The 13,659-nt window shown below is 41.2% G+C and overlaps 1 protein-coding gene across 3 annotated transcripts in view; it reads right to left on the reverse strand.

Annotated features, from left to right (window-relative positions):
- LOC138623546 (neurexin-3b) overlaps positions 1-13,659 on the reverse strand; it is a 301,858-nt gene that overhangs the window by 194,431 nt on the left and 93,768 nt on the right. For all 3 annotated transcript variants that reach the window (XM_069703129.1, XM_069703128.1, XM_069703130.1), the window contains one exon: positions 10,576-10,959. In XM_069703129.1, coding sequence (XP_069559230.1) covers positions 10,576-10,959 — 384 coding nt within the window. The remainder of the gene's footprint in view (positions 1-10,575; positions 10,960-13,659) is intronic.

Genomic DNA, 13,659 nt, shown 5'->3' on the forward strand with positions numbered 1-13,659 from the left:
CTGGTCTAGTTTTCTGCAGTTTCAGGTCAAGGTTGGACCATTAATAGCTTAATTGTAGGCTTTTATTGGTTTTTTTTGGTGGTTTTTTTTATCTTTATCCTTAAGTTAGCGTGACTTTCAGTGACAGAACAATGGACAAGCAACTCTCACTGCGCTGAAATGAAATGAGTGCACAGGAATAAGAAAATAAATAGTAGTTACTGCACGTAATTGCAGTTCTATAAGTATGTTCGTATTTAGTTTCTTTCGGAGGGGGGGGCAGGAGGTCCCGATGGCGGGGCGGCCCGCTCTCCCTAGACAATGGCGGGGGAGCCACTGCTGAGGTTAACTTCAACTTTATGATTTTTTTTTTTTCTTCTTTTGTCTTTAGTTGTGCAATTTTCACTTTTCAAGCATAAGCAAAACGTGAAGGAATCATTGCCAGGCAACAATATTTCATAGAGCAAGGTGGTGAACATCAATGTCACCCAGTCTCTCTCATGCAATTACTACCTGTGATTAAGCTGTAAAATCCATGTGGCAACCTATTATTTGTCTGCCACCATGAATGACCGTTGAGTGAGGTGAGCAGGTAATTGCACAGTGTGTGTGTTCTGATGTTTGTGTCTTTGCGAGAACCGATGTGATTGATGCGATTAAGACGCGTGTAGGTTTCGGCAGAGATGTAATGACTTGTCTAAATGCTAGCACGAGGAGCTCGACCAATTTCAGCCAAAGTTCCTGTAATCAATCATTCGTTTCGATGGGACTTCAAATGAAGGAGATTTGAATTGAAGGAATGAAACAACGTGCTATCTTTCAGCAGCGCGTCGCCTCCAGTGACAACATTATGAAAGAGGAAGCTGGCGCTTTAACGAGTGATGCCATCACTGATCTGCGGTGGACACACTTCCAGCCATCAGCTCAGCCCCGGAGCCATCACGACTCCTCTCCACTAACAGTAGGGAAAACACAGGCACTTACTGTACGTGGGCGGTGGCATCTTGTCAGGGAAAATGCAATATGCATTAGACAAAATCCAATCTGTCTCCAGTGGATTGGTGTGTATGTGTGTGCGTGTGTGCGTGCGTGTGTTTGCGGCTTCCCAACCGAGTTTGATTGTGTATCCGTGTGTGGTGTGTGTAGATGCGGCAGGAAGACAGAAAGAGGAGAGTCTCAGTGGGATCACTCGGCATTGCGCTGACACACCGTCAGACAAACACACTTCATTACAGGCCTATTTACCTGATTAACTGGGCTACTTTATCAGCTACACAGCACTCTGCAACACACAACTGTCAGCAACACCCAGGCTCCCTAAAAGCTCCCACACAAATACACCCGCACACAAACACCGAGCTTCACTCACTGAATGACTGACGAGCTCGCAGAAACGAGGCCTAAGACGGCGTTTTCAAGACATCACACATACCTCCCTGTAGTCCTGAATTAATGTCACCTCTTACAAGTTAGGCTCAAATACGACCTGAATAATGCGTTGTACTGGGGTTTTCCTGATGGGGAATAACATTTGGGCAACCTTTTCATGTAATGGAATGTAACAATCAAAAAGAAATAAAGCCTTGAGGTGTCTCCCAAAGACAAGAGAGAGGACAAAGCCCACCTTGAAACATTATCATTACAAGAGGCTAATGATTTCCGTTCTCTTTGCTTTCTGTGGATCTGACTGCAGGCTATTCGTGAAGAAAATCATTTTTCAGCCACACCAATCTAAAACCAGCGTATCTAATTCAATACAATGAGACATTTCCCGCGCAGATGGAGCAAGGTTACGAAAATAACCTTTTCATAGTTTAGCAAATGATTAAATCTGGCTTAGCAAGACAATAAAAACAGTTTAACAAAGTACAGGAATCATAATGTTCTCATTCAGACACTGCACAGCAACAATTTTCCCTTTCTCAGTGTTGTATTTTAAGCAAACAGCTTCTTTTTTCTCTTCGCCATGTGTCTCTGTCGGGGCTGCGCTGAGCCAAGCCGCCCCATTTGAATTCAGATCACAGGCAGACGGGTTTTTGGCAGGGAAACGCTCGCGGTCACAACCCCGACGAGAGGGGTCTATCAGGGCCAGAGCCCCGGTATAACGCAGCTACGAGGGGGCATTAGCACTGCCTGGCTGGTGGGGAAAACACACACGAGCACTGGCGGCTATAAAAAAATAAATACAAAAAAATAAAGGTATTATTAATGATGTGAACGGATGGAAACGTATACAGGGTGAGGACACAGACACATATGGTCGCACAGACCCCGAGAGTGATGATATTCATTGCTTTTTATACATCAGATTCAGTGGGTGCACATATGCAGAGTACGCGCGCACACGTACGCACACACACACACACACACACACACACACGCACGCACGCACGCACACACACACACACACACAGGCTGGCTCACATGCTGACACTACATCTGTTTGTGGGGTACTGAGGCAGACCTCTGATCACAGGTGCTGTCATGTCTCATGGGTGGGGTTAAAGAAGACGTGCCAAACAGTGGGGCTTGTGTGTGTGTGTGTGTGTGTGTGTGTGTGTGTGTGTGTGTGTGTGTGTGTGTGTGTGTGTGTGTGTGTGTGTGAGAGAGAGAGAGAGAGAGAGAGAGAGAGAGAGAGAGAGAGAGAGAGAGAGAGAGAGAGAGAGAAGGGGGGAGGAATATAAAGGCAGATATACTGTAGATCAGGGGTGTCAAACTCATTTTAGTTAAGGGGCCACATACTGCCCACTTTGATCTCAAGTGGGCCAGACCAGTAAAATCATAGCATAATAACGCATACATAACGACAATATTTCTCTATGTTCAAATCATTGGTGAAAGTTTTTGGATGATAAACCCTATTTTAAGGCCTTTCTACAATAAACTAGAAACATAAAGACCAAAAACTCAAGACATCAGCCCACTGTTTATCTGCCTGGGCTCTCCTCTGCAGATTCCCTCGCTTTGTGACGCGTTTGACATCAAACCCGTCACAAAGTGGGCAGCGAGCGCTGCTGCCTCCGGAGCAGACATCGCATATACGCTGTTTTTGAAGCAATTACTGGATCAATTCAAAACAATTACAAAACGTCTGTACTCGTAAACCTCCATATTCTCATAGAAATGAAATAAATGTCTTTCTGTAATTTTCACACTTAGCAAAGTCATCCGGCGGACCGAGCTGGACACCCTGGCGGGCCGGATCCGGCCCGCGGACCGTATGTTTTACACCCCTGCTGTAGATAGTGAAAGAGAAGAACTTCAAGACAGCAAAAAAAAAAAGAGAACAAAGAAAAACAGAAAGAAAAAAAAAAGAGACAGAAATCGTGTATACTAAAGCTGGCACCGATAACAGGTAGAAAACAGAGAGCAGACAGCAGTAGTGTTGTCTGTATAGTTGTCGCCTGGTACGATCTTTGATCTCCTCAAACAGTCTAAAATATCTGTCAGCTTGCATTTTCGTTCTGGTAAACAGAGCAAGAAAATTGCCAGCTTTTTAGATCCCAGAGGAAGAGAAGGAATTACACAGTGCCATGTGCTCTGTTCAATACAAATATGTTGAAATCATCTTGAGACTTTCATTTCTGATGATTCCATTACTTGAAGTCCAAAAATATCATCGGTGAAAAATGTGCTGAAACTACTTCCATGGGACCGAGGTTTTCTCTAGTCAGAAAAACCAATGGTGCCACATGAGGAGGAGGTTCTGCACTTCCACCCTTTGTACTGTAGAAAAATAAAAGCAGAGCAATGTACAGTAGAGTGTCTAAATTGGGTACTTTATATACCAGAACAAAATAGCACTAACACTATAATAATGCTACATAACAGTGAGTATAAGTATTAAGGTCTATAATCAAAACTGACTGTAGTATTTATAGTTTAACTGCTAGCATATGCCACAAGAGGTCAAATATATTTATTGGTGTTATTTAATTAGTGCAGGGGTTATCGTTGGCTAAAAACTTTGTGAGATTACTGTCATTTTCATGGTGGCAGAGGAAAGAAAATCAAAAAATAGAAATTCTGTAATCTACTGTTGTTCTGAATTTACTAAGATATAGCGGTATTGTCTGATTTCAGTTACAACACGTTCCTACAAAGGCTTTGTTCAGACAGCAGGCGAATCAAACCGTTTTTTTCGGTTTCTGTCCGTGGACTGTTGTCATTGTCCTCCACAGTGTGAAAATCAACACTTTCTGATAGCTCTCAGTGTTTGCATAGATTCTGTTCACTCAGCTTCTATGTTATTACTGTGTTTAGTACCGCAAGTGACGCAAGACATCCAATCTGAGCCAGCAGAGCGTCCAGATTGAGACCCATCTGTAAAAATCCGATTGGAATCGCATTTCAAACCACCTCCAAATGCGGTTTGGATCCGGGTTGCAAAAATCACATTTGTGTTTCTTTGCAGTTCAGACTTTCAAGAATGTTCAGTATGTCTGAACATAGCCAAATGTTTCACAATAGAAGCCCAGTCAAGAAATGAAGGGTTTCTATCAAACGCTGGAGGGCTAGTAATTTAAAACTCATAATGCAGTAAATTTATCAGGGAAAAGGGTAGCGAATCAATTTAATCTAACATATCATATAAATAACCTTTATGAAGGCTTTTTTGTCTGTCTATGTTTATTTCTGAGCCTTAAATCAACTGAAACTTGGAGCTGTGAGTCTTCAGCTGCTGAACCAGAGGACATTAGCTGGGCTTCCACCGCACAGCTCGATTGATAAGAGCCACGAGAAAAGAAAAACAAGTCAGTAAAATAAGTAAACTGTATGGTGTCGCCTGTGGCTGGTATAGCTGCAAGGCTTAGGGTTACTGAATAGACACATCAACAAAACGCTCCTCCAGCGCTGCCTACAATAGGCTGCCACACTCGTCTTAATGTCTGTACGAGCTCTCGAAAACCTAAACAATTATAGTACATAGAGCATCTGCTGTGGGAGTATTATTCGCAGTATAATAGTAGTAGTGGTCAGAGCCACAGTATGTCCATCATTATTGGATAAACATATAGATGTATATATAGTTGTCTTAAGTAATATAAGAGGTCTCTTGACTGTAGGACTTAATCAATGCAGTGTGACAAATACATGCAATGCAAGTACATTCATTTGGATTAAATGATATCTCAAAAAAAGTGTAGGGCTGATCTCGACAAACAGTTTTGAACAAAGACAGACAAAAGAGCTTATTATTCCAGCAAAAAGTCAGCAGCAAAAGGCCAAACATTGTGGTGTAAATGTCTAACCTTTGTTACACTCCCTGGGAGAGCCCTGATCTCTATCATTTCACCCCTTGTCTCATCATACCAGCAAAATTCCCTGTTGTACCGTATAGCGTGCGTGAGATCAATAGCAAGTGTCATGTGTGAATACATCTCAGTGGTTGTTTGATACTGTCAGCAGGGAGCTCCGGAGTCTGCTTAAAAGCATGGCAGAGAAGGAAAATAAACTCCTCTATGACTAATACAATCCCATTCGTTCCAAAGTGTTACATTCATTTTGCAAAAATAAGAAAAAAAAAAAAAGAGCAAGTATCGTTTCAAGCTCAACCTTTCAAATCAAAGAGATCTCTTCATCTCAACGGCTACCATCTTCTAAGCAGACAATAATTAGCTTCAGATATATTCTACGGTGAACTATAATGTGAGTATTCATGAGAGAATACAAGCACTAATGAGATCTGACTAATTTGTAAATTTAGTTCGCCAGCATCCGGACCTGGTGCTATTTGCAGATGATGTTGTGATGATGATGCTTTTATCAGACTGTGTCCTCGCATGTGAGGGTCAAAGTCAGGACGAGGCCAAATAAAAAGAGTTTAATTGGTGAGTACAGAGGTGGAATTTGGAGAAATACTGTCGTGGACAAAATATGTTGGTAATCTTGCATGAAAAAAAAAAAAGAAGAAAATTCTTTCAAATAATTTGAAATTGCCAAAAGTAATCAGCTTCCATTATTGTTTATTCCATATTTAAAACAAATTCAGACTTTACTTTTGATTTTTGATCCAACATGATATCTTAAATAATAAAACAAATGTAAAATGGACATGACTGTAACCCAGCGTTTGGTCCACTCTTCCAGAGCAAACTGCTTCAGCTGTCCCAGGTCTGCGGTTTGCTTTTTCAAGACCACATGTCAACACTTTCCAAAAAATCTTTGGATTCAGATCAGGACTCATAGAAAACCAGTTCAGAATAGTCCAAAGTTTGTCTTTTTTAGCCATCCTGAGGTGATTTTAGCTGTTTGTTTTGAGTCATTGTTCGTTTCAAGGACCAATCTTCTTGGCGGTTTCCTATGGCTTGTTGTCTACCATTACCACCATCATTCTGTTCAATCTGGGGTCCATTTTCCTCTTCTGGACGTGTCGGGGCAGTTTGACTACAGTCCCATTGACCTTAACCTTGTTCATAATATTTGCAGGTGTAGTACCAGGAACATCAGGCTGCTTGAAGATGGTTTTACTGTTCGCGTGCTTGTCTACAATTTTCTTTCTGACCTTCTCAGACAACTCTCTGCTTTGTTTTCTCTGGTCCATGTTCAGTGTGTTGCACCAATGGTATCGAACAGCAGAGCGAAAACATTAAATAGGCAGAACGACTGATTACAAGACTGAATATGTGTCATACTAATTAAAGTAAACTGTTTGTCTGAAATATCTCTATAACCCACTTATTTCAATTTGTTTCCTAGAGGAACCAACAAAGCTGTTAATCTGTTTATAATAATCTTTGTAGAAAAAGCAGTCATTTATTTTTTTATCTATATTTCTATGACATACCAAAGACATGCTGGTATACATGAGAAAACTGTTTGAAGCATTTTTTTTTTCAATGAGCTGTTCACGGGACCAACAAATTCATCCACAACTGTGAAGCCACCCGCCTTTAAGGAATGGTACTGAGAGCTGTCTTCACTCTGGTAGCTACAAATCAAAGCTCTCAATTTATTGCACAGTCTTCTTTCCAACCCTTTACCTGCGCTCGCCAGCTTTGGGTAGTGACCGAAAAAATCTGATCACTGACACAAGCAGCCCGAGATGAGATTGTTCGACAGGGTGGCTGGCCTCGCTCTATTTGAGGAAAGGAGCAGCGAACGCAGAGGGCTTCAGCACTAACAGGAGCTCTGGCTGAGTTGGAGCAAGCTGTTCAGGCCACACCACAGAACAGACAGGAACACTTTGGCAAGGGGAGGCCAAGTGGGAGCTGGAGGAAGTTGCTGGGGCGAAACAACATCGAGGCAGCTCCGTCCACGCTGTTACCACTAATAACCAGACCTTGTAAACGTAGAAAAAGGCAATACAGCAGATAACAAACGGTCCAAATGACGTTGTCAAAAAGATGTCTAGTTGAATAAAATGTCTCTGGTGAAATGTCTCTTCATATGATATGACCACAGTTTATGCTGAAATCCTATTTAAATCTGAAGAAAACTTCCCTTTTAGGACTGCAAACTGTAATTTACAGTAAATATTGGACTGCAACTAATTATTCTCATGATTTGAACTTTTGAACTAACTAGGCTAATATAGTGGGAGCTCATTAAATGAGCCAGGTGCTGCTCATAACTTCAGTCTGTCAAAATATAACATTGTGCACATGTGTGCGGCAATTTGTTTATGTTGTAATATATTTGTTTGACTATTTCTGGTATCAAATTTGGTAGCGGGAATATTTTATGGTATTGGGAACGGCTACTAAATTTCTGGCAATGTGACATCACGAATCACAAGTGTTTGATTATAAAAAGAAAAAGGAGTAGAGGCCAATAATTCCTGATTTTTAGCTCGTATGTGGCAATCCCCCAAAATATGGGCTCACACATTTCCAATTATGCAACAAAACGTGTTTTCACGAGACCCTTGATGCCTGGTTACGCCCACCTCTTTCAAACTCCTGTTTCCTACAGCTGCAGGGTGTAACACAGATTTTTTTTTTTTGCCAAAACTTCAGAATTCTCCAAACCCAAGCAAACATAAACCGGATGACATCATCAGGGTTCCAACGTTGGAAATCTCTTCCAGAGCCACAAAACATTTGTTTTTCATTGTACAATTCGGTTTTTAAGTGTATAAGGTATTCAGTACTCTGTGTGACGTGAAAGCTGACTTTAATGTGTAAAACAGGTGAAGTATCCCTTTAAAATGATTGTTAAAGATTATTTTTTTGTTCATCAATTTATTGTTTATCGACCACAGCATTTAAGAGTTGGAATAATTTTCCAACAGTACCTCAATTTGCAGCAACATACTGGAACGGATTTGTATTATTGGAGCATTTGAACCCAGACAGTCAAGTCCCAAGGTGTATGCAGACATGACAGCGGTAGCAACATCAGCACATTTCATCACACCTCAAGCCTCACTGTGCAAAGTGAAAATCAAGTGCTGAACAGACTAAAGCTTTGTTCGCCAACTCCAGAATTTGAGGGCAGGCCTCGCATCCCGATGGGTTATCACCCAGCGGCAACAGCACTCGCTGAATGCAGAGATATGACCATTCAGAGGCCGATGTGTGGGAAGAAGCAGAGCATGACAGGAGAAAAAAAAAAAAAAATGATGTGAGGGCACAGAGCGTCAGGGACATGCAACTTCCTGTGGGTGGAAGGTCAATAAAGAACACTGGCTCTGGTTGAATGTGTCTTAGCCGGTACACCGCCCCCTTCACAGCTGCCTTTTGTACCGATGCAACATCATGGGAACGCACGCTAAAATAGGCCCAGCGGTCAGGCTAAAACGAGGTTAACTCAATCACACAGAGGCAGCTCTCAAGCTCAGCTCCCACTGGAAGTTAAACTCTTTCACAGTGGCGATATCTAGATCATTGCAATGTAAAATTAACTTTTGTAGAAATTATTTACGACTGCGCAGTCTGAAAACTGTGTCTCTATGCTCTCTGAATTTCACCTTCTTCTAAGAAAGGCGACTTTATGATTTCTTACCAAACTATCGCGGCAGGCTTCTCTAGGGCTTGGTAATGCGCAAAAACCTTCAGTACAAGTACTGATACATTGACCTCGATAACAGTTCCTGAACAATTCCTTTTTTGGTACCGATTTCATCAAATTAATGTGCAAAGTAATTTGGAGATATGGAGAATATGGGAGAAGAAAATTACATCATGCTACAATGCTTAACTTTTCATGCATGTTATAGAGTGTAACAAAGGTTGTTTTTTTTTGTAGCTACAATTAGCAAATGTAGCCTAAACGCCTCACATGCAACTTTGTGATATTCCCTGAAAGTCTCACTTGCTATCAGTACATGCTAGCTAGCCAGCAGCTCGCAGAGAAGACTTCAAAACTCCGACAGGGTTTTGGGCAAACATTAGTTGTTTCAGTAGGTGATACCAGGTGTCCTGATGGAAGATTTACTTACCTAAGTTGAAAAATGAAATTGAGCGATTTTGCCGAAGTGGCCGGGCCGACTAAGTATAAGTTTCATATGTTGATTGCTGTGGCTCTGTGACACTGAGGAGGTTTTCTCCTGCTTAAACGTATCAAAGTTATGCGTTTTAAAATGAAAACGTGTTAGTGTGGATGTAGGTATGTAAATTTGGTACTGAATGACAAGGCATTTTTCGACAATAGATACTACCCAACCAATTTGGAAGTGCTATTTAAGCATCAAAGTTTGATACCCGGTCCTTGGGTTGCTCTGATTTTAAGTTACAGTATCGACAACACAGTAAGAAAATGTTTCAGTCTCCACCTGAATGTATTCTCCAAACAATAATCCTTACATGTTGGTATCCTAAATTGGCTTTGTTAATCACAGATACTCATCCCACCTCCTATAGTTATCCTTCACAGTAACAACCTGCTCTTCAGATGCTCATTATCCCTCAAATAAGTACAATTCTTTCCAGACCTCATGTTCTTAGGAAAGTACTTGCAGCCCTCGCCTGAACCCCAAACATCTCTGTAAAATAGCGAAGAAGTCGAGAAACAATGTAAATAACAGTCTGATAACATACTCTCCCACAGCTCGGAGCATCCCTATCTTCGCCGTCTCATAAAAACTTTATGCACCCAAGCTCTTAAAACTCAAACAAGGAGAGCCCATTTCATCAACTGGGAGAAGTTCAATTTCTCTGCAGAACCTTCACCAGCAAAAAAAAAAAAAAAAAAAAAGGGTTTCTAAAGCCACTTGGCACAAAAGTGAAATCCTATTAAATCTTTCAGCAAAGCTTCCATAAATAATGTGAGGGAAGTGTCCCAAGTCACACTTCTGGCTGTCTGCTGAAACAGAGAACTGTCCGTTGCTTTAGAAAAGCTATTATTAGTCGGCAGCAGCTTCATCACTGCCACTTTGCAACCATATTTAGGAGGGAAGAGAAGATATTTTAACTCCGCAAAACTACTTCATTGTCGACATTTTGCATCTTGTAAAGCACACTAAGATATTGTCTAAAATTAACACTATTCCATAAGCTGACTGATATAAAAGCTTTCAGCATGTAAAAGGAGAGCTGCTCTGCCTTTCACTAACAAATCCATAAACCTTCTGGCAAACCTAATAACATGTCAACACAATCACTTCAAGACAAAAAGACATGAAGGACACAGAGAGGGACCAGAAAGGAGTCTCACCTCTCTCACAGGTGCTATCCCAGAAGCCGGTCCCGGTGCAGTCGCAGACGAAGCGGTTCCACCCCTCCTTACACGCCCCGTTGTTCTTGCAGGGGTTGCTGTCGCACTGCTTCCCCGTCACCTTACTACACGAGGACTTGATGCCGGTCATGTTCTGCGACTGAGCGATCTGTCGGATGTCCTTGCTGCGTCCGTCGATGAACAGATCCCGGACGCAGCCCACGTAGCCGTAGTTAAGCATAGCGGTCCAGAGCTCGGTGGGCAGCACCAAACCCACCCGGTTGTCGGGCAGACCCCCCAGATAAAGGTCCCCCTCCAGGTCCAGGATCTCATTCTCCCCGCTAGCTGTGAAAGGGGTCCGGCGGCTGTTTACCGAGATGATGCCTGGAGGAAGAAAAGGCGACTACTGTCAGACGCTGCGTTGCAAAAATGCACATGTCAACATGTCATGTAATCAAATGGAACAAGATAATGTTACTTGGTTCTTGTTGAGTTTCTTTTTTTCTTTTTTTAAATCAAGTGTCATATTTGCTGGGTGCCAAAGAAAATAGCACTTGCGTCTGCTAAATTCCTGAAATAACAGTGAACAGAAGTGACATTTATTGCCCCATATTTACCATGGTTGGTACTTTCCAAAGAGACTGACAGCCCTTTTATCGTTCATCAAAGGAAGGAGAGAGGTGAAAATGATAGACTGTTGATAATTTTGTATCCAAAAGTTTTGACAAACTGCCGGTGCACCGGCAGCAAAGTTGCGAGCGAGGCTGACAGAAATAACACAGCACATCACTCTGTGCTAAAATGTGGTTGGAGAAGGTGGAGGTGCAAACCTGTGTTTGGCAGCCAAAATTGCACCGTTCACCGACTTTGCAACACTCTCTACAGGGGAACTCTATTTGAGGCACAAAATTACAGAATAGAGGGCAGAAAAAGAAATCTGTAAGGAAAAGAAAAAAAAAAAAAGCTTGCATCCAACAACATAACCAGTCCTCTGGCAGAAGGTCACGGTGTGTCGCTGTCTCCAGCAGCACAAAGAGCTGCACTGCCACATAGTAAACATTTCTACAGGATATGTTCCCTCAGACAATTTCACAATTTATATTTATTGTGCATTATGACAGCAGAATGGAATAAACCCAACTGCATTTTAACACAAAAGGTGCAGTCAGCAGAGATTATCACGTTAATATTCTAAACGGATCAATTTATCCCCCAGATTGATCTCAACTAGACTACCTGCATTGTTGTAATCTAAATTTTATTTCACACATTTAACATATATTATTAGGTACTAATCAGTGTTGGGAATCTTAATTTTGCAAGGTAAAAGGTTACAGATTACTCGTGACCCGGTTAAAAATTGATTTATGTACATACTTTAATTACTTCATCAAAGTAATGAAACTTGTATGATTACTTTTTGATTTCTACTCTAATTTTAAAACAGACTAATGAAGCTGAAAAGTTTCAGAAAATTGATGTCAACAGTGCAGTGTAAGCCTCCCTCTTCAAAATAACCTCAATTAAGATTAAAATGTTTCAACCTTAAAACCGCCAAAAACAAATCACAAGTATGGAGATCACATCTGACTGCAGTGAAGGAAAAAATTTTCCCATAACTTCAAACCACGTCTACGTTCAGGTCGACTCCACGCTGAGTGATGACAGATCTATCAACAGGGCTCTGTCCTGTTCACAGTTTTTTCACAATGGTCCCTGAATGTCTTCTGTAACCACATGTCCAGCTATCTCGGCACGGGCACTCCGAGCGATGCACCGTCATTTGATTGGAAGACAAGAGGTGGTACAAATTCAAACAAGGGAACCAATCAAAAAACTGCTCTCAATTTTAACACATGCTGCCAAATGAATAAAGCTTGCCTACACATTGACAGAAAGCGAAAAGATGCAAATCAGGAAAATTACTGTTATGTTCTACAAAGAAGATGTTTGTCTAAAAGAATATATTCAGATTCATCCCCTTTGTAATCCTCAACAATTTGATTTATTTAAATGTTTTTCTTAACTTAATTTAATTTTGTAAATATTAGATGTAACTAGTTACTCCCCAACACTGCTAATAATAACAAAAGGGAGGTACCAAGATCAGAACAAAAAAAATATATATATATATATAATCTGTATGACCCCCAAAATAGTGACAGTGAAGATAATTACATTTTAGTCTGGTCATGCTAAATTTTTGTTTATATCAGCTCATACAAAACGAAAACAAGCCTTTCATGTAAATTAATTTAACTCAACAACCAAAAAAATATATATATATATCCATTATTAAGCTGTTTTTCAATTATACATGAACATCGGTCAGGTTTATGACCTAAAGACAACAGATTGGCTGTTTAAACATGACTACTTAATTACAGTGAAGATTCGGATTGTCTCCACGTGTCCCATTTTACGTCTCTGCTCCTCTCCATCAGCCCTCACTGAGCTCAAGTAAACCAAACAGATGAAAAGATCACCTTTTCCACAAAGGGCAGATTCAGCTTCTCTGAAAACTGTGTTATGCTGAGTTCCCACATTATGTTACATTCACCTTGCAGCCAGACAGAGAGATCCGAGCTGTAGTTCTTTGTGGATAAGAAATTTAATTCACTCGCAACACCTATTAACATTTCATTCAAGCCACAAGTGTGATTATGCCCGGTCTTACCCATCCCTCAGTCTAGTATCCATATATCTGTCTCATTCCTCCTTTTTTTCCCCCTGTGAAAATCCTACTTTCTCATCTGCTATCGCACTAGGGGCTGTGCCGGTGATTAATCAAAGCAGCGAGCTCTGACACACGGCTAAATTGGCTGCTCTAACCTGATATATAACACAGGCTGCAACGCCGACTAACACAGCCGAGTTCTCTGGAGGATCTCACCTAATGCAGACATTGTGTTGGGTTTGGAGCTCAAGGCAACAGAAGTTTCTAACCCCATTCTCTAATATAATCTTCTTCGAATACTTTCTGTGTATTTGGCCGCGTTTGAGGTCAGCGGACGTACAAATGGAAGGAAGCAAAGGGGAAATAGACTCAGTAGCTATCTAGAGATACAACATTGTCCCGGCAAT

Source organism: Brachyistius frenatus, unplaced genomic scaffold (assembly GCF_029030835.1).
Source record: "Brachyistius frenatus isolate BFR_SWC_R1_liver_20210118 unplaced genomic scaffold, ASM2903083v1 Contig_44, whole genome shotgun sequence".
NCBI classification, from domain to species: domain Eukaryota; kingdom Metazoa; phylum Chordata; class Actinopteri; family Embiotocidae; genus Brachyistius; species Brachyistius frenatus.